Here is a 26,081-nt window from a genome sequence, read left to right on the forward strand (position 1 = left end):
TTTCTTCTAAAAGGTTTTCTAATCCTTGTTCATCCTTCTGTTGTTCTGGTACCCCTATTATTCGTATGTTGTTTCGTTTCATGTTGTCCCAAACCTCCCTTAGGCTCTCCTCCTGTCTTTTAATTTTTTTCTCCAATTGCAGTACATTTTGGGTGTGTTTTGCTTCCTTGTCTTCTAATTCACTAATTTGGTCCTCCGCTTCTCCTAGTCTACTGTTGATACTTTCAATGGAGTTTTTCATTGCGGCTATATCACTCTTCATTTCTTCTTGGTTCTTACTTAAGTTGTTGATTTTTTCATCTGTTTCTTCTAGCTTCTTCCATATGTTATTGATTTTTTCATCTGTTTCTTCTTGCTTCTTGCAGAGGTTGTCGATTTTTCCTCCATCCGCTTTATGCACTCTAGGACCCTTATTCTGAATTCTTTTTCTGTCATGTTGCATGCCTCTGTATTACTTAGCTGCTTTTCTGGAGAGTCCTCCTTCTCTTTCCTTTGGGGGTTTCTTTGTCTACCCATGTTTGATCTCACTGACATATCTAGACGTTGAGTCGTTCAGTGGCTGCTCCTTTGGAGGCAGTGACTCCTTGGTGTGTGGTTGCTCTTCGGGCGGTTGCGGTAGCAGCTGCTCTTCACTTGGCAGCAGCTCCTCTGGTGGGTGCTGTTCACAGCTGTGGTGGCTCTTCTGGCTGGTGGGGCGAGGTTTCATGTACAGCTGCTGTTCCTCAACAGAGGATGTGGTGCTCAGGAGGATGCTATTGCTTGGATCTGCTGCGTTGATTTAAAGGCACAAAATACAACACAACAAGGCACCACGTACCAGGCACTATACACAAATATATTCACGATATTAATAACCCCAAATAAAGGTGACCACCTGAATTAAGAGAATTAGGGGATAAGGAAGAAGGAAGAGAAAAAGATAAAAGAGAAAAAAGAAAAGAAAAGTAGGGACCAAAAAAAGGAGTGCAAAAATGAAATTGGGAAAAAGGAGGGGGGAAAATAAAAGCGAGAAAAGAAAAGAAAAGAAAAGAAAAAGAGCGAAAAGAGAGAATGAAGTGGAAGAGGGGAAGAGACTTTTTAACGAACTATAGAAATGATCCCTACAAGTATAGTCTTGGGAAGAGACTTTTTATATGAGGAGAATACTCCTATAGAACAGCCACCAATCCCAACAAATTCCAGCAACAGCTCCCTGGAGATGAATGCAAACTAGAAACAACCAATAATATAACGATGAAAATAGAATGGAGCACACTAATCCCAAAATAAAATAAGGAGAAAATAAAATGGCACTTTAAAAAATGGTAAAATGGTAGCAGTAATAATACTGGTTAAAAATAAGAAGGTAGTAAATAAAAGGGTAAAATCAGGTGATGGAAAAAGAAGAAAAAAAAAGGAAAAAAAGAAGAAGAAAAAAAAGAAAAAGAAAAAAAAATTGGTTTCTTAGTTAAAAGGTGAAAAAAGAAAAAAAAAATTGCAGTAGTGAAGGTCCTTTGGTTCTTCTATTCTTCAGTGTGGCTCGCCTTAGACCTGCCAGGTATTCAGGAGAGTGTTGAGTTTCCCTGCGATACACTGTTCCTCTGTGTTGTAAACCACAGTCCTTATTTTAAAGCAGGCCGCATTGGTTTCCCAGACTGCCTTATGTTGTGTTTAGCAAAGAGTCAGTTTGTGGGTCAGCCTCTGGGTGACAGTGTTCTGGGGTTGGCCTCTGAGGCTATAGGGCCTCTCTGTCCTGTGGAAGTTCACTGCCCAGAGCTGGCTGTGTAATAGTTAGTTACCGGCGCTGTGTTGTTGCTGGGATTGAAAATCCCTCTATAGGCCAGACCCTGTTAACTCTCAGGGACTGATCAGATTATTTTAATCCTTGATCTCGTTCAGGGTGGAATCTGGGTGTGGCTGTGCTCCTTGCCTGGGGGCTGGGGGGAGGAGTCTCACTCTCCGGAGAGAGTGGCTGCCCCAGTCCTGGGTTCAGGGGTGTCACAGCGCTCAATTCGCTGCCACCTCTCCCGGCCCCCCTTCTCTCCTCAGTCTCTCTCCAGATTCCACTCCTCCGCACCCTCTTCCTCTCTTCAGCACAGGTGAGTGTCTGTATCCGAGATGTCTTATGAACAGGATTCAGTGAAAACAAACAAACGCTGGCCGCGGAAACGGGGAAGGCTTGGTTTCTGTAAGCTTTTCTTACCGGGACTGCATGGTCTGGTCAGCTCTTCAGGCTGCCCCCTTTAGGCTCAATCCTCTGTGATCACAGAACCCAGCTCTCAATTCCCCCGGCAGCGCCAGGAATCCCGCGGTTCTCCTTTCCCCCCCGTCAGGGGCTGTGCCTGTCCCAAGGGACGCGGCTGTCTGCCACGCGGTCTCCCTCCGACTCTCTGGGCTCAGAGGTCTGGCAAACTTTCCTGCCCAAATCCCTGGCTTTTTTACCTTTCCAGGGGAGTTCTGCTCTTCCCGGCTGCAAACCCTCTCACCAGCTGAGCAATTTCGCCAATTCGGTGTGGGTGTTATTAGTTTCAGCTGCTGACTCCATTTGCTCCGGGACACGACCTGGGACGTGTCTGCCTATATCGCCGCCATCATCCGTCTCCTGGCATACTGTTCTTAATATGTTTGCTCACCTTCTTGGCACTATATCCCAATTACATTTTAAAACTGGCAAAAAATGCATACTATAGATGCTAGTTGTTGATACACTTATTTTTTTTCTGAGACATCACTTTTAGCTACTTTTTCATGTTAGAACCGTGATTCATTTTAGGGTGCTGGAGCTGCATATACTAGTACAATGTGACACATATTAGTGCCCACTATGGGTTGAGAGAACACAGTTGGTCTAGCCTTTTGGTTTTCTATTAGTGTAACCTAAATTAGTTTTTGAAACTACTTTTTCATGTTTCTGAGTCTCATAGTGAGATGGTGATTGGAGTTACTTCTTGCCCTGTGCTATCTTTCTATACTTTATATGTCTTTGTGTAGCAGTAGTTTCATGGTTTCTTAACAAGTCTGTCTTTCTCTGAGACTGTAATTTCCTTAAAGATGGACATTATTTCTTCTTATCTTTATGTTGTGTTTGTTGCTTGGCAATAGTAGATATTAATTAAATATTTGATGAATGCACTTATTGAATAATGAGATGAGCACTGGTCCAATACTGAAATCTTTGGAGCAGTGGTTACCAACTGGTGGTCTGTGAGGTCTAAAAGGTTGGCAACTGCTGGTTTAAGGAAACATTTGGAGCAGCAGTCGCCAACCGGTAGTCCGTGGACCACTGGTGGTCCATGAGGTCTGAAAGGTTGGCAACCACTGCTTTAGAGTTAAAATGTATGTTCTCCCTTTCCTCTCTTTTAGTTTGCAGTGTTTTCTTGCTGAAACTTGCTTACCGGCTAGTTTTTTTTATAACTTGAATTTCATTAGTCCAACCTGATAGCCTGGGTGAGGGGCTGAGGGCCGTTTGCAGGCTGGCCACACCCCCTTCAGGGTGGGGGTCCCCACTGGGGTGCCTGGCCAGTCTGAGTGAGGGGCTGATGGCTGTTTGCAGGCTGGCCAAGCCCCCCAGCGGGGAACCTCACCCCATGGGGGTGTGGCTAGCCTGGATGAGGGGCTGAGGGCCATTTTCAGGCTGCCCATAGCCCCTTCAGGGTGGGGGAGTCCCACTGGGATGCCTGATCAGCCTGGGTGAGGGGCTGATGGCCATTTTCAGGCTGGCCACGCCCCCTGGCGATCCAAGCTCCCAGCCTCTCCTTTTTTTCTTTTTTTTTTCTGGGATTTATTTATCTTCTATAATTGAAACTTTGTAGCCTTGAGTGTAGCCCAGGGCTGGCCAGGGCAGGCAGGAAGCTTGGCTTCCTCCATCGCTGGGGGCAACCCAAGCCTCCTGCTCACTCCAGCTCCATGGCTGCCGCCATCTTAGTTAGGTTAATTTGCATAGCTGCTCCTGATTGGCTGGTGGGCGTGGCTTGAGCATAGCAGAGGGATGGTTAATTTGCATGTTTCTCTTTTATTATATGGGAATGGATATATATATCTCTCCATCCATCATAGTATCTGTGGTTCATCGTTGACCGCCATGTCGTTATGTGGAGCATGACTATTTAAGACTTAAATAATTAAAGGTGTTATCTTATTGATATTTTTGATTAAATTTGTGTATCTGAACAGCAAGATATGCAAGGGCTGCATCTTTGAATCTATGAAATTAGAATGTTACAGAGGGAAAAGCACTGGAGCTTTGCCTTGTAGACTTTGCCATTAAATCACTACTTGTTCTTGGGTTAATCAAACTACTTGTTCTTGAGTTAACCATATCCCAAACGAGTTTTCAATAGCTTCTGAAATGCGTCCTTTCTAAACCCAAAACATCTAATATGCATCCTCTGATACAAAATCTTAATCTGCTTTTTTTCTCAAAAGAATAGTTTTTACAGTTGAAACAAGTATTTGTAGGGGCTGCTGGCTTATAATTCTTAAAATGAGGAAATGGATACAGGCAGTAAAAGATTTCTGACATGACAAAAATATTAATGGAATTAAAGGGGAGGAAATTTGTTTTTGAGAATTATGCTTGAGAAAAATCCATGTGACAATTTTTTGTACATTTGTTTCTTATAAGTGGCAGGTTTGATTTCCTTATTGTGTCTACTGAGGTAGCCTATCTCATTTTCTTTTGGGGGCAGTTTTAACTTTTTAGTGTCACCTTGTTTTTTAAATTTAAAAAAATGGTCATAGGTTGCATTGATATGAAATGTATTCTTAGTTTAAAAAAAAAGTTAATGTGGAATTTGAGGCCCAGAGAGAGCCTATAATTTGGCTTCAAGTAGGCGTCGTATAGTGATGGAACTGACATGACACGTTCATCCTAGTGATCATAACATTGCAACAGTGTGATGTGTTCTGCTTGGAAAGTATTAGTATACCTCCAGTATAGAATCTTTTACACCCCCCCCATCTTCAGTTTTCTACAAGTGATAAAGGCTTATTACTATAAATTTAAATCACAAATTTCTTCAAAATGATTTTAAAAGAAGGTAATAAATTCTATAGATAGTGTTTTTATTAAAACTATCTGTTAAATCTGATTGAAAATAAAATTATAAAAAATTATTTTTCTCAGTCACTTAAATGACAGATAAAGTATAGACAAATCTGTTTTCAATTTATTGGAGTATAGCAGACTAAACAGAATGACCTTTTGCCACTTATTTCTCTGTTGGGCAGGCCAAAATTTGTTTAGAGTAATTGCTTTATAAGATTTGAGGTAGGCTTTAGTCTTTCTTTCTTCCTTTTTTTTAAAAAGCTTTCTCTTCTCTAAAAACTGGAAAGTTCTCGAGAAAGGTTGCTGTTAAAAACAAAAAAAGCAAAGACATGTATTATACTCAATAACACTTGAAATATCCATGTTAATCTATTAAAGAAATGGTTATATGTAATAATTTAGGAATCATGTGAATATAAAACTGTGTGAATGTAAAAATATTGTAATTTCCAATGTAAAGGTAAGCAAAATACAGTTAATGTGCCTAATAATGGTCTAATGTGCTTTTATGAGCTACATCTTTTTATTTTTTTAAAATTTTATTTTCTTGTTTAAAGTATTACAAATAGTAGTATATATGTCTCCTTTTTTTCCCCATTGACCTTCCCCCAGCCTCCCCTACCCCTGGCACATGCCCTACCCCCCCCCCCCCCCAGTGTCTTGTGTCCTTTGGTTATGCTTATTTGCATGCATATAAGTCCTTAGATTGATCTCTTACCGCTCCCCCCGCTCCCCCCCCACCCCCCCCCCCCCCCGCCAACTCTCCCCAGCTTTCCTGCTGTAATTTGACGGTCTGTTCGATGCTTCTCTGCCTCCATATCTATTTTTTTTGTTGTTCTTTAGGTTATAGTGTTCTTTATTATCCATAAATGAGTGAGATCATGTGGTATTTTTCTTTCACTGCCTGGCTTATTTCACTTAGCATAATGCTCTCCAGTTCCATCCATGCTGCTGCAAATGGTAAGAATTCCTTCTTTTTTTTTTTTTTTTTAATATATTTTATTGATTTTTTACAGAGAGGAAGGGAGAGAGATAGAGAGTCAGAAACATCGATGAGAGAGAAACATCAATCAGCTGCCTCCCGCACATCTCCCACTGGGGATGTGCCCGCAACCAAGGCACATGCCCTTGACCGGAATCGAACCCGGGACCCCTCAGTCTGCAGGCCGACGCTCTATCCACTGAGCCAAACCGGCTTCGGCTCCTTCTTTTTTATAGCAGCGTAGTATTCCATTGTGTAGAGCAAGGGTCCTCAAACTACGGCCCAAGGGCCACATGCAAATACAAATATTGTATTTTGCCGGGGTCCAACCCCAGCAGGTCCAGGGGTTCCCAAAGGCGTAGACGGAGTCGGTGAAGAAGGAATGACACGGAGACAGCGTTCAGTTGATCAGCAGCCTAGCCAGGATCTCCAGCCAAGTTCTGGTCTCGATCTCCAGAGAGGTTCTGCATCAGATTCTCCAGTCAGGTTCTGTGGCCATGTTCCCTTGTTAGGTTCTCCAGCCAGGTTCTATCCAGGTTCTCCAGCCAGGTTCAGTCACCAGGTTCTAGTCAGGTTCTCTTGCCAATTTCTGTAGTCAGGTTCAGTCCAGGATCCCTTGCCATGTTCTCTCCAGCGAAGCTCCTCCATCTCCAGGTTACGCGTAGGTTCTGTCTTCTGAATTCTGTCTCTTGTTGTCTTGTTGCATCTGTATTTATACCAGTTGATTCCAATCCTATCAATCTCTATTCCAAAGGTTAGGGCGTTTCTTATCTCCATTCCAGGGAGTAAAGATTATGTAGCTTAAGCATGATTGTTCGTAGTTAAAGTGATTTAATTACCCGCCTAGCACTTAGTTGAGGGGTTTTATTCCCTCCCTAACTTCAGGGGAAAATCCCTACCTGGGGAAAACAACCTTTCTCAGAGACCTTGGTTAAAACACATAGTGCCAAGAAGGTGAGAAAACATATTAAGAACAGTATGCCATATATGCCAGGTCCCTTGAAACAGCAAGCATGGACCGGCTCCCGGCAGTATTTGTTCCCGTTTTGGTTTTTTACTTCAAAATAAGATTTGTGCAGTGTGCATAGAAATTTGTTCATAGTTTTTTTTTAAACTATAGTTCAGCCCTCCAACGGTCTGAGGGACAGTGAACTGGCCCCCTGTTTAAAAAGTTTGAGGACCCCTGGTGTAGAGGTATCATAGGTTTCTAATCCACTCATCTGCTGATGGGCACTTAGGCTGTGTCCAAATTTTAGCTATTGTAAATTGTGCTGCTATGAGCATAGGGGTGCATATATCCTTTCTGATTGGTGTTTCTGTTTTCTTGGGACATATTCATAGAAGTAGTATTACTGGGTTAAATGGCAGTTTCATTTTTAAATTTTTGAGGAAACACCATACTGTTTTCCACAATGGCTGCACCCACCAGCAGTGAAGGAGGGTTCCTTTTTCTCTGCATCCTCTCCAGCACTTGTTATTTGTTGATTTGTTGATGGTAGCCATTCTGACAGGTGTGAGGTGGTACCTCATTGTTGTTTTGATTTGCACCTCTCGGATGATTAGTGACTTTGAGCATGTTTTCATATGTCTCTTGGCTTTCTGAGTGTCTTCTTTCAAAAAGTGTCTATTTAGGTCCTTTGCCCATTTTTTGGTTGGGTTGTTTATCTTCCTTTTGTTAAGTTGTATGAATTCCTTGTAAATGTTGGAGATTAAACTCTTATCGGAGATAACATTGGCAAATATGTTCTCCCATGTAGTGGGTTTTCTTGTTGTTTTGTTGATGGTTTCTTCTGCTGTGCAGAAGCTTTTTATTTTGATGTAGTCCCATTTGTTTATTTTCTCCTTAGTCTGTCTTGCCCTAGGATCTGTGTCTGTAAAGATATTGCTACGACACATGTCTGCAATTTTGATGCCTGTGGAGTCTTTTAGGGTTTTTATGGTTTCCCGTCTTACATTCAAGTCCTTTAGCCATTTTGAGTTTGTTTTTGTGTGTGGTGTAAGTTGGTGATCTAGTTTCATTTTTTTTGCATGTATCTGACCAAATTTACTAGCACCATTTATTAAAGAGACTGTTTTGACTCCATTGTATGCTCTTGCCTCCTTTGTCAAATATTAATTGAGTATACTGGCTTCGGTCAATTTCTGGATCTTCTATTCTGTTCCATTGGTCTGTATGTCTGTTCTTGTGCCAGTACCAGGCAGTTTTGAGAACCATGGCTTGGTAATGTAGTTTGATGTCTGGTATCGTGATCCCTCCAACTTTGTTCTTCTTTCATAGGACAGCTGTGGCTATTCGGGGTTATTTTTTTTTTTTTATTCCAGATGAATTTTTGGAGAGTTTGTTGTAGATCTTTGAAATATGCCATTGGTATTTTAATAGGTATGGCATTGAATCTATAGATTGCTTTAGGTAGTATGGACATTTTAATGATGTTGATTCTACCGATCCATGAACATGGGATGTTCTTCCATTTGTTTATGTCTTCCTCTATCTCTTTTTTCAATCTCCTGTAGTTTTCCAAGTACAGGTCTTTTATGTTCTTGGTTAAGTTTATTCCTAGGTATCTTAGTTTTTTTGGTGCAATGGTAAATGGGATTGTTTTTTTCATTTCTCTTTCTGTGAGTTCATTATTGGTGTATAAAAAGGCTATCGATTTCTGGGCATTAATTTTGTATCCTGCTACATTGTCAAATTCATTTATTAGGTCTAGTAGTTTTTTGATGGAGTCTTTGGGGTTTTCTATGTATAGTATCATATCATCTGGAAATAAGGATAGTTTTACTTCTTGTTTTCCAATTTGGATGCCTTTTATTTCTTCTTCTTGTCTGATTGCTATGGCTAGTACTTCTAGTACTATGTCAAACAGGTGTGGTGAAAGTGGGAATCCTTGTCTTGTTCCAGTTCTTAGGGGAAATGGTTTTAGTTTTTGCCCATTGAGTATGATATTGGCTGTAGGTTTGTCATATAGGGCTTTTATTATGTTGAGGTATGATCCCTCTATTCCCACTTTGCTGAGAGTTTTTATAAAGAAAGGGTGTTGGATTTTGTCAAATGCTTTTTCTGAATCAATTGATACGATTATGTGATTTTTGTCTTTCAGTTTGTTTAGGTGATGTATCACATTTATTGATTTGCTGATATTGAACCATCATTGCATTCCTGGAATAAATCCCACTTGGTCATGGTGTATGATCTTTCTAATGTATTGCTGAATCCGATTTGCTAGAATTTTGTTGAGGATTTTTGCAGCTATGTTCATCAAGGATATTGGCCTGTAGTTCTCTTTTTTTGTGGTATCTTTATCTGGTTTTGGGATTAGGCTAATGCTGGCTTCATAGAAAGAGCTTGGAAGTGTGCCTTCCTCTTGAATTTTTTGGAATAGTCTGAGTAGGATAGGTTGAATGCTTGGTAGAACTCTCCTGTAAAGCCGTCCGGACCAGGCTTTTGTTTGCTGGAAGATTTTTGATTGTTGTTTCAATTTCTTTGGTGGTTATCGGCCTATTCAGGTTTTTTGATTATTCTTCGTTGGGTTTTGGAAGAAGGAAGATAAAAGATAAAAGATAAAAGAGAAAAAAGAAAAGAAAAGTAGGGACCAAAAAAAGGAGTGCAAAAATGAAATTGGGAAAAAGGAGGGGGGAAAATAAAAGCGAGAAAAGAAAAGAAAAATAGAGCAAAAAGAGAGAATGAAGTGGAAGAGGGGAAGAGACTTTTTATATGAGGAGAATACTCCTATAGAACCGCCACTAATCCCAACAAATTCCAGCAACAGCTCCCTGGAGATGGATGCAAACTAGAAACAACCAATAATATAACGATGAAAATAGAATGGAGAACACTAATCCCAAAATAAAATAAGGAGAAAATAAAATGGCACTTTAAAAAATGGTAAAATGGTAGCAGTAATAATACTGGTTAAAAATAAGAAGGTAGTAATTAAAAGGGTAAAATCAGGTGATGGAAAAAGAAGAAGAAAGAAAGAAAAAAAAGAAAGAAAAAAGAAGAAAAAAAAAGGAAAAAAAATTGGTTTCTTAGTTAAAAGGTGAAAAAAGAAAAAAAAAAATTGCAGTAGTGAAGGTCCTTCGGTTCTTCTATTCTTCAGTCTGGCTCGCCTTTAGTCCTGCCAGGTATTCAGGAGAGTGTTGAGTTTCCCTGCGATACACTGTTCCTCTGTGTTGTAAACCACAGTCCTTATTTTAAAGCAGGCCGCATTTGTTTCCCCGACTGCCTTATTTTGTGTTTAGCAAAGAGTCCGTTTGTGGCTCAGCCTCCGATTGGCAGTGTTCTGGGGTTGGCCTCTGAGGCTATATGGCATCTCTATCGCACTTAAAACTGGTTGGGGAGGTCAACTATGCAGAGCTGGTTCCTTAATAGTTACCCGCTCTGTGTTGTTGCTGGGATTGGAGAATAATTTTTAAAACGAGGAACTCCGGTTGCTATCATGATTCTGGTTTTGTTTTCTATTTCTGTCTACTTGTGGTGCAAAATACTATGTGTTTTATGGTATCTAGTCTTTGTTCTGCCAACTCTCTGCAAAGAGTAACTGGGACTTTAACTGAAAATCTCTTTTTGTTTGTCCTTTAACAAACTTCTTATAGGTTATGGATGATAAGAGTGTCTCCAAGAATCTAAATGGGTGATGTCAAGTGAAGATAGGTATCTAAGAGGAAAGCACTGGGAAAACTTGCAAGTGCATAAGCCCAGCTCTAGACAAGTATAGCTCTAGAAATACAAACTTAGCCACATGCAAAAAGGCAATATTTATATGTGATTGATATAAAAAAGGATGGCTCACCTTTCTACCATTTCTGTAAACAGAACAATCCTTTGTCAGCAGTGCCATTTTTGAAGGCCAAAATTCATAAAAATTCATGCTTCTAAAATATTGAACCAGAATTCTTTTTATGATATTTAATAACTATTCCAAAATGCCTATATGGGAATTTTCTTTAAGAAAGTACAAAAATGTCACTAAGTCCATGAAGGGTTTGTTTGTAGCATTCCTTACTTAAGCAGCTGTGTTTCCATAGAGCTTATGTAACATAAGCTTTTGTCCCTCTTCTATTACTTTATCCTCTTTTAATATTTAGAATGGAATTATTTTTCTTCTTTAAATACACAGCAGGTTTTTCAGTATTCAATCACTTATAACTGGAATTGAATTATCTGTTAATCTAAAATTATAGACCAGTACCAATTTAATAGAAGCAGATGTATGAAATATTTGTAAATTTTGATTCAATAATCTGTTTAATAAACTTTAGTGCCAGAAATTAACTGATTGATTTATAAGTAGACTTGATTCCTGATAAAAATTTATGGAGCACAGGGGAAATTGTGATTTCTCACTGTTTCTCTTTAGAATCATTTTTATTATTGCCTTTATACCTTTCAGTCTTTGTCTTTACAAAACTGAATATCTTTGCCTTTGGTTTGGCTCTCTTTCACAATCCAGTTATACTTCAAGCTTGGTTGGTTTAAACTCAGTCTTTCTTCAAGCTGAGTTTAAGTCTCATCTCTCTCACAAAGCTGTCTCTGTTTGACCCACCATGTTTTTGCTTTTGTTTCCTTTTCTGAAATTTTGTTGCTTTTCTCTCTAACACAATTTAAATTGTGTTCTAGATTATTGGCTTTATTTTTTTTCCAGCTTCTTTTTCCCCCCCTAAAATATGTTTTTATTGATTTTTAGAGAGAGGAAGGGAGGGGGATAGAGAAATAGAAACATGGATCTGCTGCCTCTGCACACCTCACACTAGGGGTGGAGCCCACAATCCAGGCATGTGCCACGACTGGGAATTGAACTGGGGACCTCTTAGTTCATGGGTCAGTGTTCAACCAGTGAGCCACACCAGCCAGTTTTCCTATAATGACTCGGGTTTTATACTCTACCTGCTACTCCTACCATATGCTGAACACAAATAGGTATTGTCAATTGATTGGTTTAAAATAGATTGTTTCTCTTCAAACCTCCAGTCACTGATATCAATATCTTTAAAAAAGCTATGCAATTAATTAACTACCTAATTGATTACTTGTGGAGTCTTTTCTCTTAACTGATATAGAAGCCTGAGTTCTTCAAAGGGCTATGTGTTGTTTGATCAAGATTTGAAGCTTGGATTATTGAAATTTTTGTTGTTCACTCATCAGATATGTCTAACATGAATGCTAGCCCTGGATATGAACAAGCGTTAATTGCATTATTTTGTTAGTAATATTCAGTGTCTTCTTCTTTATACAGGAGAGATTAAACAGATTCTAGAAAATGAACTCCAGATTCCTGTGTCTAAAATGTTGTTAAAAGGTTGGAAGACTGGAGATGTGGAAGACAGTGTGAGTTTCTTATTTATTTATTTGTTATTTTTACATTACAGTTACATTCAGTATCATTCTGTAATAGTTTCAAATATATAGCATTATGGTTATCATATCCTTTATTAAGTGGTCCCTCTATATTGCAAGTATCCACCTGGCCCCATTCAGTGTGAGTTTCTTAAATTGCCAGTTATATAGTTGACTAAATAATGTATAAAAAATGGTTTTTATTAATATTGTTACATAAGTAGATTTGGTAATAACTTAGTTGAAGAAATTAGCAATCAATGTTTTCCAAGCTAAAATTTCTAACTATTCAGTTTGATACTTTTTTTGAGAATCTTTACCTTTTTCTCAAATCTCATAGGGTGTCAGTAAGTGTTCTGAAATAATAATTTACTAAACAATTATGTATTGGTCTGAAAGAAGTCATACATGGTGTATATATGTATGCCAAGTATTGATTATAAAACAAAGATAATAGGAAAAATTTTAATTGTGAAAATTTTAAATGGAATTATTTCTTTTTTGTTGTTTATTTGGATAGTGGCCAGGGAAAGGAATGAATGATATTTAAAGATTTCTAAAAAATGTTGCAATTGCCCTAGCCGGTGTGCATCAGTTGGTTGGGCATTGTCCCTTGCACTGAATGATTGCTGATTTGATTCCAAGTCAGGGCACATGTCCAGATTGCAGGCTTGATTCCTGGTAGGGGACATGCCAGAAACAGCTGATAATCAATGTTTCTCTCACTCCCTCTATCTTCCCCTCTCTCTAAAAGTCAATAAAATAATATATATATATTTAAAATGTGTTACAATTTTAATGTAGTGGTTGCTATTCTTAAAGATCCAATAGCAGCCTTAGGTATAAAATATTTCACACACTTCTTTTTCTGACAGAGAGAGGAGAGGGATTGAAAGAAATGAGTTAACTCTGAAGTTTTAGATGTTTAAAGTGGAAATAATTGTCTATTTTTTCAAATTATTTACTGAGCTGATATTTCAGTATCCAGGCACAAACATAGAATCTTCAACTTTTGGTTCATTTCTTCTTTGTCAATGGCTTTAGATAGACATTGTGGTTATAAATATATATGAGTTCACTCAATATATGGAGATGTTGAATATTTGAAGATATTTACAGGAATTTCGTGTTGACAATCCTATCTAATAAAAGAAAAATAGGGTAATTGACCATACCTTCACTACGCTTCCCATTGGCCAATCAGGGTGATATGCAAATTAACTGCCAAGAAAGATGGCAGTTAACCGCCAAGAAAGATGGCGGTTAATTTGCATACGTAGGTGCAATGATGGGAGGTGAAAGGGGAAGGACCAAAGAACGGTGATCGGAAACCCAGGCGGCAGGCAAGAGCCCTGGCCCTGGATCGGAGTACCGGGGCGCCTTTGCCCGTCCCCAGCCGGGGATCGCGATCGGAAAGCCAGGCCACAGGCAAGGCGGCACCCGCGGAACCCAGGAGCCGCCTTGCCTGTGACCCGTGACCCTGATCGCGAGGCTTGGAGGCGGCTCCTGCCGGAACAGACACGGACAGGACAGGGGGCTGGCCTGCAGCCTCCGCAGCTGAGCGCAGGCCCGGAGAGGAGATGGCGGGCCTGCCTCCCGCAGAAGCAGCGCGGGTCCCTTCCGCCTCCCATGGAATCTGCACGAGTCCCTCCACGCTCCAGCAGAAGTGGCGTGACTCCCTCCCACCTCCCATGGAATCAGCGCGGCTCCCTCCTGCCTCTGGTGGAAGCAGCGCAGCTCCGGGCGGTGCACTGCGGTTCCTGCCAGCTCCCGCGGAAGCAGTGGGCAGCCTACTGCGCAATATTGTGCAATGGGCTACTAGGATATTTATAAATTTAGATACAAAGTTAGTGACATACTATATTAGGGGTCAGCAAACGTTTTCTGTACTGTCAAGTCATAAATATTTTAGGCTTTGTGGGCCATACAGTCTCTGTTGCAACTTCTCAGTTCTGCTGTCATAGTATGAAGGCAGCCATAGGCTATATGTGAGCATGACTGTGTTCTAATAAATCTATATTTATGGACACAGAAATTTGAGATTTATGTAACTTCACATGTCATGAAATACTCTTCTTTTGAATTTTCTTCAGACATTTAAAAATGTAAAAACAATTCTTAACTCACTGGCCATACAAAAACAAGCAGTGGGCCAGATTTGTCTTAGAGGCCATTCTTTAACTCTGGTGCTGTATGAGTATTCTAATTGAAACGTATATTTTTAAAAAAAGTGCTGACTGAGAATTGGAAACAATTAGGCAAAAATAAAATGACAGATGCATTAGTTTGCATAGCTATATCGTTTATTCATTCATTTACTAAGAAACTTATGGATATGATCAGTCTTGCATGGTATTTTTAGTAGTTTGTGAAGAGAAAGGCAATCATTTTGCAGATGTCCTTAAAACTATATGTTCTCATATTTGAACATAGTCTTTGTTACCAATCAAATTTTCATTTTCTTATGTCTATGTACACTTCTGTAGGTGATTTCTGCTATTCTTATGACATTAGTTTTCTAATTGCTCCCAAATTTTTATTTCCAGGTTATACTCCTATGAATTTCCATATCCAAATCGGTAATTCACTCTTTTAATTACGTATTTTATTGACATCTTTAACTTAACATGTTTAAAATGGTGCTCTTGATTTTCCTTCCCTGCCATTTCTTCAACAGTCTTATCCAATAAATGGCAGCACTATATAGCCACTGTTTAAATAAAAAAAGTTTGAGCATCAGTCTTTTTCCATTTAAAACAATGCCTAATCCTTTGGTAAGTCCTGTAGAGTCTATCTCCAAAATATATCTTAATCATGGGCACTTTCCAGTATTTTTATTGCACTTCCTCATCCAGGCCGTTACCACCTCTTGCCAAGATCAATGTAGTAGCTTCATCGTCTTCCCAGCTTCCTTTCTTTGATTCTTCCCGTGTATTCTTCACACAGTAGCCAGAATGGTCTTTTAAAAACATAAATCGAATTATATAACTCTCCTGTTATAGCATAGCTTTTTATTTCTATTTGAATAAAATTTCGGCTACTAACCCTAGTTTAAAAGGCATTATATTGTACTAGAGGCCTGATGCATGAAAATTCATGCACTGGAGGGGTGGTCCCTCAGCCTGGCCTGCCCCCTCTCACAGTCTGGGAGCCCTCAGGCGGGAGGCAACCCGGTGATCAGGACAAGGCGATGCACCATCACACCTCTGCTGCTGCCACTGCCGGCAGCACAAGTCTTGGCCAGCCCTGGTTACCTGTGCCTTGGGCAGCCCTGGGCAACTGGGCAGCCAACATCCGAGGTTTGCCTGTGCCTCGGGCTGGCCCTAGGCGGGGGCGGGGAGGAGGGACTGAGGGGAATGGGGAACTGGAGGCAGGCGCACGGAGCGGTTTGGCCTGCTTAGGGGTGGGCCTGGCCTTGCCATGTGCCTGCCGCCCCAGAGGGGCTGAGGGGACTGGGCGCTGCCATCTTGTGGCTGTGGGCGCCACTATCTTCGAGAGCGTGACAGTGAATTAGCATATTTCCTCCTTATTGGCTGTGGGTGCCGCCATCGTTAAGGGCAGTCAATTAGCGTATTCCTTCCTTATTGGCTGTAGACGCTGCCGTCTTTGAGGGCGGTGCAGTCAACGACCATATTCCCTCCTTATTGGCTGTTGGTGCTGCCATCTGTGCGACGGCATGAGGGTCAATTAGCACATTCCCTCTTTATTAGATAGGATTGCCCTCGCTGGTGTGACTCATCCTGTGAACTGAAAGGTCACCCCGGTCAGGGTGCAAACAGGAGTCAACCTGTTGATGTTTCTGTCTCGCACTGATGTTTCTCTCTCCCTCCCCCTTCTTCTCTTTCTAAAATCAATAAAAAGATATTTGTTTTAAAAAGACACGGTGTTATTTACCTTCTCTTCACCACTACAACTTCATCTTTAGCCTTTTCTACCTTCACTTTTCATGCTGTAGTCATGTAAACTTCCTTTTAATTCTTCTAATAGGTTTAAACTCTTTACATCTTTACCTGACAGATGCTATTCAGCTGCCTGGAATGCTTTACCCTTAATTCTTCACATGATGGTTCTCTTTCACACTTCAGGTCTCAGCCTAAATATTACTTTATTTAACAGAGTTTTGTATAAAATGTGGCTCTTATCTCAGCATTCTTCATCACAACCCCATGAGTAGAAGGGCCATGTCTCTTTCTTTCATATTGTATATCCAGTGCCTGGTATAATAAATATCAAGCAAATGTTCATGGGATAAATGAATAAATAACTTAAAGAGAGTATCCATTTACTTAATCATACCATATGTGGTTTGAGGGGTAAGATTTAGTGGAAAATTTTTGGATGATGGCATGGTAAGAGGACAATAATAACTTGGTCAAGTGTTAAATCTAAGAATTTATCAATAATCACAAAATAAAATAATGAAGGTTAAGGTAAAAATAACTTTCCTATGTTTATATGTGTGTTTTTGGTTTGCATGTTAACTATTAGCAATAACAGATCAGTTTCAAAAGGACTTACACATATTTGACATAAAGATCAGAACTTAATGCTACTACAGTGTTTTTTTTTCAATCCATGGCGGGATGTAAAGTTAATTGAGTGGCTTATAGCCAGACTGGGGAAAAAAGGATAGAAGTTGTCAAGAGTGTATTGCAAATAATCAGATTATTTCTTTTTGTTTAACACATAATTATTGTGAGTCAAGAGTAAATCTCAATGCCTTTGGAGTAAGTCTGTGCACTTAGTAAGAAGGGCCCACTTGTGGAGAGGTCAAGAATGAGTTTCTTACGTTCTATGCCTGGCTAAGATCAGCTTTCCTCAGGTTTCTCTACTTCCATCTGCAAGGTTAAGAGGAATTCCTAGACATCAACTCTATCTTGCTTTCCAACACATTCAGCCTTGAGATTATTATTTGTTTTGATTCAACCAGGACCAATTTCATTATGCCTTTTCCCACTGTTTATGCCAGTTACTATTGCAAGGAGTCTAAGATTCCCATGTCACCTCTCACTCTGATCTCCAGTCTCTGCACAGCCCATGTCTTTCTCTATTCTTTGTCCTATTAAATACCCAAGACCTGTGTGCTATGACCTGTGGAACTAACTCATTATTAGCGAAATTCCTTATTGTCAACCTCTTTTCTAAACTTTCCCTTCTCCATCTTTCTCTGACTGAAGTCTGTGGTCCTGAGGACACTTTCTCTGTAGCCTTCTCAGTGTTAATTGCTTTTCTTTAGCATAAATTATACCACTGGATTAACTGGTAAAATATATAATAGTCCCTCCTTATTAGTGGTCTTGCTTTCTGTAATTTCAATTTCCCAGGGTGAGCTGTGGTTCAAAGATATTAACAGAAAATTTCAGAAATAAACAATTCATAAGTATGTATGTATGTTTAGGAAAAAACAGTACATTCAGGGTTCAATCTGCAGTTTTAGACATCCACTGGGGGTTTTGGAACCTATACTCCATGGATAAGGGGAAACTACTATATGTCTTCATTTTTCTCATTTCCACTTTCATACCTTTATTAATACTTCCTCTTTGAAAACTTTCAGCTTTGAACTTCATGTCAAAAAATTATATCACCTACTTGTTGAGGCCATCTCCCTCATTTTCTGATGAATTTTAATTTCTGGCTTACAGTTGCTCTCTGTCCTAATTCTTAGTAATTTAAATATCTTTGTAAATGATTCTTGCAACACCTTGGTTTCCTAGTTCCTTAAACTTCTTTTCTATGAAGATCTTTTTATTTACCCTATATCAGCCATATCTTCCCATGGGCTTATCATTTAATTACAACAATTCTCAAATCTTAATTTCAAGCTTCCATTTTCTTCTCACTCTCTCTTATGTCCCTAGCTCACTTTCTTTAGTATCCTAACACCAACAATTCTTCAACCCCATTCATACTTCCAATTCATTGTTTGTACTATCTTTACATGATCATTATATTTTTCATGCCCTCTCCTCCTTTTTTACAGTGGGTTAAATCCCATGGTTAGTCTTATAATCACTTGCTTGTAGGTTCTTGCTTCAAGGATCTTGCTTGACAAAAATCCTTATCTTAGACAAATCCAACTTTTTCTGTTCTGTGTCTCATAAATAAATGTGACTGGAGATAATCATCATGCTGATGGATGTATCTTTAAATTTATGACTATGATCTTCAGATTGCCCCTTAATGCTGCTAGGCTGTCATGTATATGATTTATCCACATTCTCCTAAATGGCTATTTTATATTTATCCTCTCCCCAGACCTTTAAAACACCTTTCTCCCATTCCCACTCTCCCATTCTCACTTTCTATTTTGTGAAATAGAAAATAAAAGCAATCTCAAGAGAATTTTCACAAGCTCCCAACTTGGTGTTTGTTTACTTACTTGCATCTTATACACATTCTATCCTTTTTTTCCTGGTACTCTAGATCAGTGATTTTCAACTTTTTTTGTCTTATGGAACATATAATTACCAAAATTCTGCAGCACACACATAAAAAATATTTTTGGCCGATCTAACAAAAATAAGGTATAATTTTGATTTACAGAAATAAGTAATAATAGTAATTACCTACCTTTTTTGCTCCAAAGTGACTTTTTAAAGAATCAGGTGCCTATACTTGTATATAAGGATTCCTGGTGCTAAGAATTTAACCAATCAGACACAAGCGTATTATGTGGACATGACCAATAAGATGTAACTCTTATTATATGATCTACATATTTATAGTTCAAGATAGGACATTCACACTGAATGGCTATTGTTGTGTTGGCTGTTGTCATTTAAAAAAAATAATATATATATTTATTGATTTCAGAGAGGAAGGACGAGGGAGAGAGAAATAGAAATAGCAATGATGAGAATCATTGATCTGCTGCCTCCTGCACGCCTCACACTGGGAATCGAGCCTGCAATCTGGGCATATGCCCTGACCAGGTGTTAAGGGCAGTTAGAATACACATGGCTTAATTTAAGTCAGCTGGGATTCAGTGCGAGGGCAAAAGGCACGTCCTGAAGGCGGGACCAGTCAAAGACTGGACGCCACTCAGTCTGACTCTCCCACCCAGTGTTAAGGGGATGGATCTCATGATGTCAAAGGCCCACCCAGATGTGATGTAACTTCCTGTAATTTGAGTATATAATAAATCAGCTTTTGGAGCTGGCTCTCTCTCTCTGCGTGCTCTGTCCCTCCAGAGGGCAGGCACCACACCCAGCCCAAGCTTTTAATCTATTTTATGTCAGTCTTTCTTTATTCTTTAATCCTGAAAGCGCCTCCTAGCTTGCTCGAACCGGTTCAAGTCTCCCCCTCCGTGCGGGACTCGGAGAGGAGACCACAGCCCCAGCACACCTGTCATAACCGGGAATCGAACCATGACCTCCTGGTTCAAGGGCTGATGCTCAACCACTGAGCCATGCCAGCTGGGCTGTTGTCATTTTTTTATTTGGTAATCTAAGATGTCAGTGCCCCTGACTAAATAAGTCAGGTATTGCATATTTTAAAAATTCTTGCAGTACACCACTTGAAAATTGCTGCTCTACATGGCCTGTTCAATCTCTTAGATCAAACCTCCATATTTGCTTTGGATAACATTCTATATCCCTTCTGGCCTATACAAGGACTTCACTCTTCCCTGACTTTCCTGCATTATCAATATTTTCCTATAAACATGATGTTATTGCTTTCATTTTTCTCTTGATCCCACCTCCCCTTTCAGAAATTACTTCATTTCTCTAGTCCCCTTGATAACAAAACTGCCCCCAAAGAGTTGTCTATATTTGTTGTTTCTAATTCCTTTTTTCTCATTTCTCTTGAGCCCAGTCTAAGCAGATAGCTACTAGTGCTCTTGTCATTATCACCAGTGATCACACTACTAAATTCAGTGGTGATCTTATCCAGTGTCATAGCTTTTAAGTATCATTCATATGTACTGTCAGTTTGATATCTCTAATTTATATCTCCATTCCCTGAATTCCAGGTTGATATATTCAGCTGCTTACTTATCTTCTCCACTTGAATATCTAATACACATTTCAAACCTCCATGCCCCAAAGGGAAGTCCTCTGATGCAGTCTTCCCCATTTCAATGATGACAACTTTTTTCTTAAATATTTTATTCTAATATCTTTTAGTTCATTATTGATTCCAAACCCATCTCCAGTTTGTCAGGAAGCCCTTTTGGTGCTATCTTCAAAATATATCCAGAATCTAATTATCTTGTATCATTTCTACTACATCACACTGGCATAAGCCATCATCAGCCTTATCTTAGTACTAGAGGCCCAGTACATGACATAAGTGCACTTGGTGGAAGGGGGGTGTCCCTGAGCCTGGCCTTCGCCCTCTCAGCCTAGGATCCCTCGGGGGCGTCCGCCTGCTGCCACTCTGCTCTCCAGCCTTGAGCCCGGCTTCTGGCTGAGAAGCGCTCTCCCTGTAGGAGTGCACTGACCACCAGGGAGCAGCTCCTGTGTTGAGCGTCTGCCCCCTGGTGGTCAGTGCACGTCATAGCTACCGTTTGGTCACTTTGCATATTAGGGTTGTATTATATAGGACTAGGGGCCCGGTGCACGAAATTCGTGCACTGGGTGTGTGTGGGGGGGAGTGTCCCTCAGCCCAGCCTGCCCCCTCTCACATACTGGGAGCCCTCAGGCGTTGACCCCCATCACCCTCCAATCGCAGGATCGGCCCCTTGCTCAGGCCTGACACCTCTGACAGAGGTGTCAGGCCTGGGCAGGGGACCCTCATTTCCCCCCATCACTGGTTCTGCCCCCAGCCCAGGCCTGATGCCTCTGGCCCAGGCATCAGGCCTGGGCAGGGGACCCCCAGACCCCTCCAATTGCTGGCTCTGCCCCTTGCCCAGGCCTGATGCCTCGGCCAGAGGCGTAGACCCCCATCACCCTCCGATCGCCTGATCGGCCCCTTGCCCAGGCCTGATGCCTCCGCCAGAGGCGTAGACCCCCATCACCCTCCGATCGCCTGATCGGCCCCTTGCCCAGGCCTGATGCCTCCGCCAGAGGTGTCAGGCTTGGACAGGGGACCCCCATCTCCCCCCAATCACTGGCTCTGGCCCCTGCCCAGGCCTGAAGCCTCTGGCCCAGGAATCATGCCTGGGAAGGGGACCCCCATCTCCCTCTGATCGCTTGCTCCACCCCCCGCCCAAGCCTGACGCCTCTGACCCAGGCTTCAGGCCTGGGCCAGGTGACCATCATATCCCCCCAATCCCCGGCTGCGCCCCCCACCCAGGCCTGATGCCTCGGCCAGAGGAGTTGACCCTCATCACCCTCCGATCACCAATCACCGGATCGGCCCCTTGACCAGGCCTGAGGCCTCCGGCAGAGGTGTCAGGCCTGGGCAGGGGACCCCCAGCTCCCCGCGGTTGCAGGCTCCACCCCGGCCCAGGCCTAACGCCTCTGGCCTAGGCGTCCGGCCCGGGCAGCGGGGACCTGCAGTGGCAGAGGCCCCGCGATTGTGGGCTCCACTTTAGGCCCAGGCAAGGGACCCCTAGCTCCCGGAACTGCCAGCTTCGACTGTGCCCAGCTCCCATCACTGGCTCCACCCCTACTTCCTGCTATCACTGGCCAGGGCGGAAAAGGCACCTGATTCTCTGATCATGGCTGGGGGGCAGGGCAAAGGCGGCCCCAGGGCCGCCTTTGCCCTGCCCCCCAGCTCTTAGCTCCCCCTGGCTTTCCAATCACTGTCAGTGGCAGGGGGCTTCTTCCTGCTTTCCTTTTCGCCTCCCTGCATTGTGCCTACATATGCAAATTCACCGCCATCTTGCTGGCAGTTAACTGCCAATCATAGTTGGCAGTTAATTTGCATATAGCCCTGATTAGCCAATGAAAAGGGTATCGTCGTACGCCAATTACCATTTTTCTCTTTTATTAGTGTAGATAGCCTCCTTTGTGCTTCTGCCCTCCTCTGTCAATATCTTTCCCATTTACTTTTCAATATAGCTGACAAAGTGATCCTTTTTATTTTTTGTTAATCCTTACCTGAGAATATTTTTCCATTGATTTTTAGAGAGAGTGGAAGGGGGGGGTAAAGACACACAGAGAAACATCAGTGTGACATATCCATTATTTGCCTCCCGCATGCACCTCTACCAGGGCCAGGGATTGAGCCTGCAACCAAATTACATGTGAATGGAATTTAACCTGAAACTCTTTAGTCTGTGGGCTGATGCTCTCTCCACTGAGCACACCGGCTACGGCAAAGTGATCCTTTTTAAACCTGTTTCAATCATATCACTCCAATAGCTTCCCATCTTATTCAGAGTAAAAGTCAGAGCCCTTACATTAGCCTAAATGGCTCAACACATTTTCTGTTCCTACTAGCTCTGTTACTTCCCTGACCTGTCTCCTACCATTGCTTATTTGGCTTCAGTTACATTGGACTACTTCTTCTTTACTAAATAAGCATTTTTCCCAGCTGTTGCCTTTGCCTGAAATATTATTTTCTCTCTATTCTCATGGTTTCCTCAATACCTTCAAGTCTCTACTCAAATGAGAATGACTCTGATCACTCAGTTCAAAGTTACATAACTCCCCATCCCCATATTTTTAACCCCTCCTTCCCTACTTTGTATTTAACAGAAAAAAAAAAATCACTTTCTAATACTCAGTTATGTAAGTTATTATTTTACTTATTCCTACTAAAGCAGGGGTGGGGAATGTCCGGCCTGTGGGCCATATAAGGGCCACAAAATCATTTTGTCTGGCCCTGCCAAGGCATTAGGGGTAAGGTAATTAAATATTTGACCAAATATAGTAGGCTAATTTTTAAATTGATAATTTTGTATGGCCTGCAAATGATGCTATAAATATCCAAATGGCTCTTGGCAGAAAAAAAAGCTCACCACCCCTGTACTAAAGTTTAAGCTCTATAAGATCAGGGGTTTTAGACTGTTCTATCCACTGCTGTATTCTCAGTGTTTAGAATAGGTGTGGCACAGAGGCAACTCAGTAAATATCTGTTGAATAAATATGTATGTCCTGTGTTATGATGTAAAGATATAAAATGTGTTTCTTAATTGTATTGCTGTCAAAAAATGCAGTACATTAGCAGGTATTTGCCATCAAGTTGTGAGTTTGAAAGGTATGCAGTTTTAAGAAATTTAGTGAAATTTTGTATGATTATCAAGATAGTAGATGAGATGTAGCCCAAGAGCAATTTATTCACTTCAGACAGTGTGCTTTAACCAAAATTCTCTGAAGTAAGAGCTAAGTGACTTAAGTGATATAAATAACACTTAGTAAAGGACCTCATCTAAGTCATTTCACCTCTCAGGCTGCAGCTCCTCATCTGTGAAATCATTGGGTTGAGGTGCTCTCTGATCTTTTCTAGGACTAGTGATCTCTGAAAACCTACACTGCTAATTTTTGCTATAACAATCCTAGAATGAAATGCATATTAGTTGCAAGGATATACTTCTTCAATGAAGGCATTGATGAGCCTTAACTGTGTTCTCATCTATTTATGTCACTTCATGAGCTAAAGAATTTGTATTTTGTTTTAACATTCATATTCATGCTAATTTATGATATGCATGGGAGAAACAAGGTTATTTGGGTTCAGTAGTTCTTCTGCATTATCGTATTAGGAAATTTTCAAAAGAAGAAAATTCAAAGTACAATATTGACAGTTTTTCAAGAACTGTAGGAAAAAGTTAACAATGCACAATTAACAGGCATTTTTGTTTTTTTCCTTTTTCAGACGGTCTTAAAATCACTACATTTGCCAAAAAACAACAGTCTCTATGTTCTTACACCAGACTTACCACCACCTTCATCATCTAGTCATGCTAGGTAAGGTATTTACTTTTTTTGTTAATCTGAAATGAAAAATTTGATTGTTAATAACATTGCTTTAAGCCAGGGGTCCTCAAACTTTTTAAACAGGGGACCAGTTCACTGTCCCTCAGACCGTTGGAGGGCCGGACTATAGTTTAAAAAAAAAACTGTGAACAAATTTCTATGCACACTGCACATATCTTATTTTGAAGTAAAAAAACAAAACAGGAACAAATACAGTATTTGTATTTGCATGTGGCCCACGGGCCGTAGTTTGAGGACCCCTGCTTTAAGCTATATATAAATACAAAATCAAATCAAAATCTTGTTGAAGCTTTAACTTACTGACAGTTATTAAGTATATAAATTTTTAAATTATATGGTTTAGATAGTTTATTTGATTTTAGTAGTGGCACCTTTTTTCCAAAGAAAATCTTTAGCAAAACTTCATTATGTAAAAAATAGTCAAAAATGTTACTTATCTGTTTGAATAGGGGTACATGTACCTTTTCAAATTAGTGTTTTTGTTTTCTATGGATAAATATCCAGAAATGGTATTGCTGGATAGTATAGCAACTGTTTTATTAATTTTTAAAGAAATATTTTTATTGATTTCAGAGAGGAAGGGAGGGGGAAGAGAATAAGTAAATGGAATTCTAGTCTGTCCCATGGCTAAAGAAGGCATACCTTTAAGAAAATTCATTGGGCTCTGCAGAATACAGCTTGAAAAGCACTGATATAATTTTTTTATATTGCTGATATTATTTTCTCCCAAAATTACTGTGCTCTGGAAGGCAACTTAGGCTAAATGATTATATATTTACTTACTTATCAAAAACTATGTGAAAAGATCAGATATAGAGTTAATTTTTTAGATTCCCATCCACCCCCTTCCCTCCCCTCCCCCCCACTCCCCAACCCCCACTACCCCAGTCTTCTTCCCTTTGGCAACCGTTAGCTTGTTCTCTATATCTATGGATCTGTTTCTGTTTTGTTTTATTTATTAATTTGTTTTGTTTTTGTAGATTCCACATATAAGTGAAATCATACAGTATGTGTCTTTCTCTGTGTGACTTACCTCACTTAGCATAACATCCTCTAGGTCCATCTATGTTGTCGCAAATGGCAAGATTTCATTCTTTTTTTATTGCTGAATAATACATATATACCAAATCTTTATCCATTCATCTATCAATTGACACCTAGGTTGCTTCCATATCTTGGCTAGTACTAGTAATGTTGGAATGAATAGGGGTGAATGTACCTTTTCAAATTAGTGTTTTTGCTTTCTTTGGATAAATATCCAGAAATGGTATTGCTGGATAGTATAGCAACTGTTTTATTAATTAAAAAAATATTTTTATTGATTTCAGAGAGGAAGGGAGAGGGAGAAAGAGATAGAAACATCAATGATGAGAGAGAGTCATTGGCTGCCTCCTGCACACCTCACACTGGGGATTGAGCCCACAACTCGGGCACATGCCCTGACCAGGAATTGAACCGTGACCTCCTGCTTCAACTGAGCCATGCCGGCTGGGCTCTATTTTTAATATTTTAAATTAAATTTTAAACAGGAATCTCCAGACTGTTTTTCATACCACAGTAATTTTTTTTATTGTTTAAAGTATTACATATAGTATTACATATGTCTCCTTTTCCCCCCATTGACCTCCCCCTTCCACTCCCACCCCCCAGCACATGCCCTCACCCCCCTAGTGTCTGTGTCTATTGGGTTATGCTTATATGCACGCATTCAAGTCCTTTCCATACCACAGTAATTTACAGTCCCACCCAGTGTATGACACTTACCTTTTTTCCACATCCTCGTCAGCATTTGTTATTTGTGGATTTATTAATGATAGCCATTCTGACTGATATGAGATATCTTGCTGTGGTTTTAATTTGCATTGCCTTGATGATTAGTGATGTTGAGCATCTTTTTAATATGTC

At 40.5% G+C, this 26,081-nt stretch overlaps 1 protein-coding gene across 4 annotated transcripts in view; it reads left to right on the forward strand.

Annotated features, from left to right (window-relative positions):
- Positions 1-26,081, forward strand: part of FAF1 (Fas associated factor 1) — a 399,416-nt gene that overhangs the window by 113,827 nt on the left and 259,508 nt on the right. For all 4 annotated transcript variants that reach the window (XM_059689641.1, XM_059689643.1, XM_059689642.1 and 1 more), the window contains exons 5-6: positions 12,245-12,336; positions 24,055-24,146. In XM_059689641.1, coding sequence (XP_059545624.1) covers positions 12,245-12,336; positions 24,055-24,146 — 184 coding nt within the window. The remainder of the gene's footprint in view (positions 1-12,244; positions 12,337-24,054; positions 24,147-26,081) is intronic.

This window comes from Myotis daubentonii, chromosome 3 (assembly GCF_963259705.1).
Source record: "Myotis daubentonii chromosome 3, mMyoDau2.1, whole genome shotgun sequence".
Classification (NCBI taxonomy): domain Eukaryota; kingdom Metazoa; phylum Chordata; class Mammalia; order Chiroptera; family Vespertilionidae; genus Myotis; species Myotis daubentonii.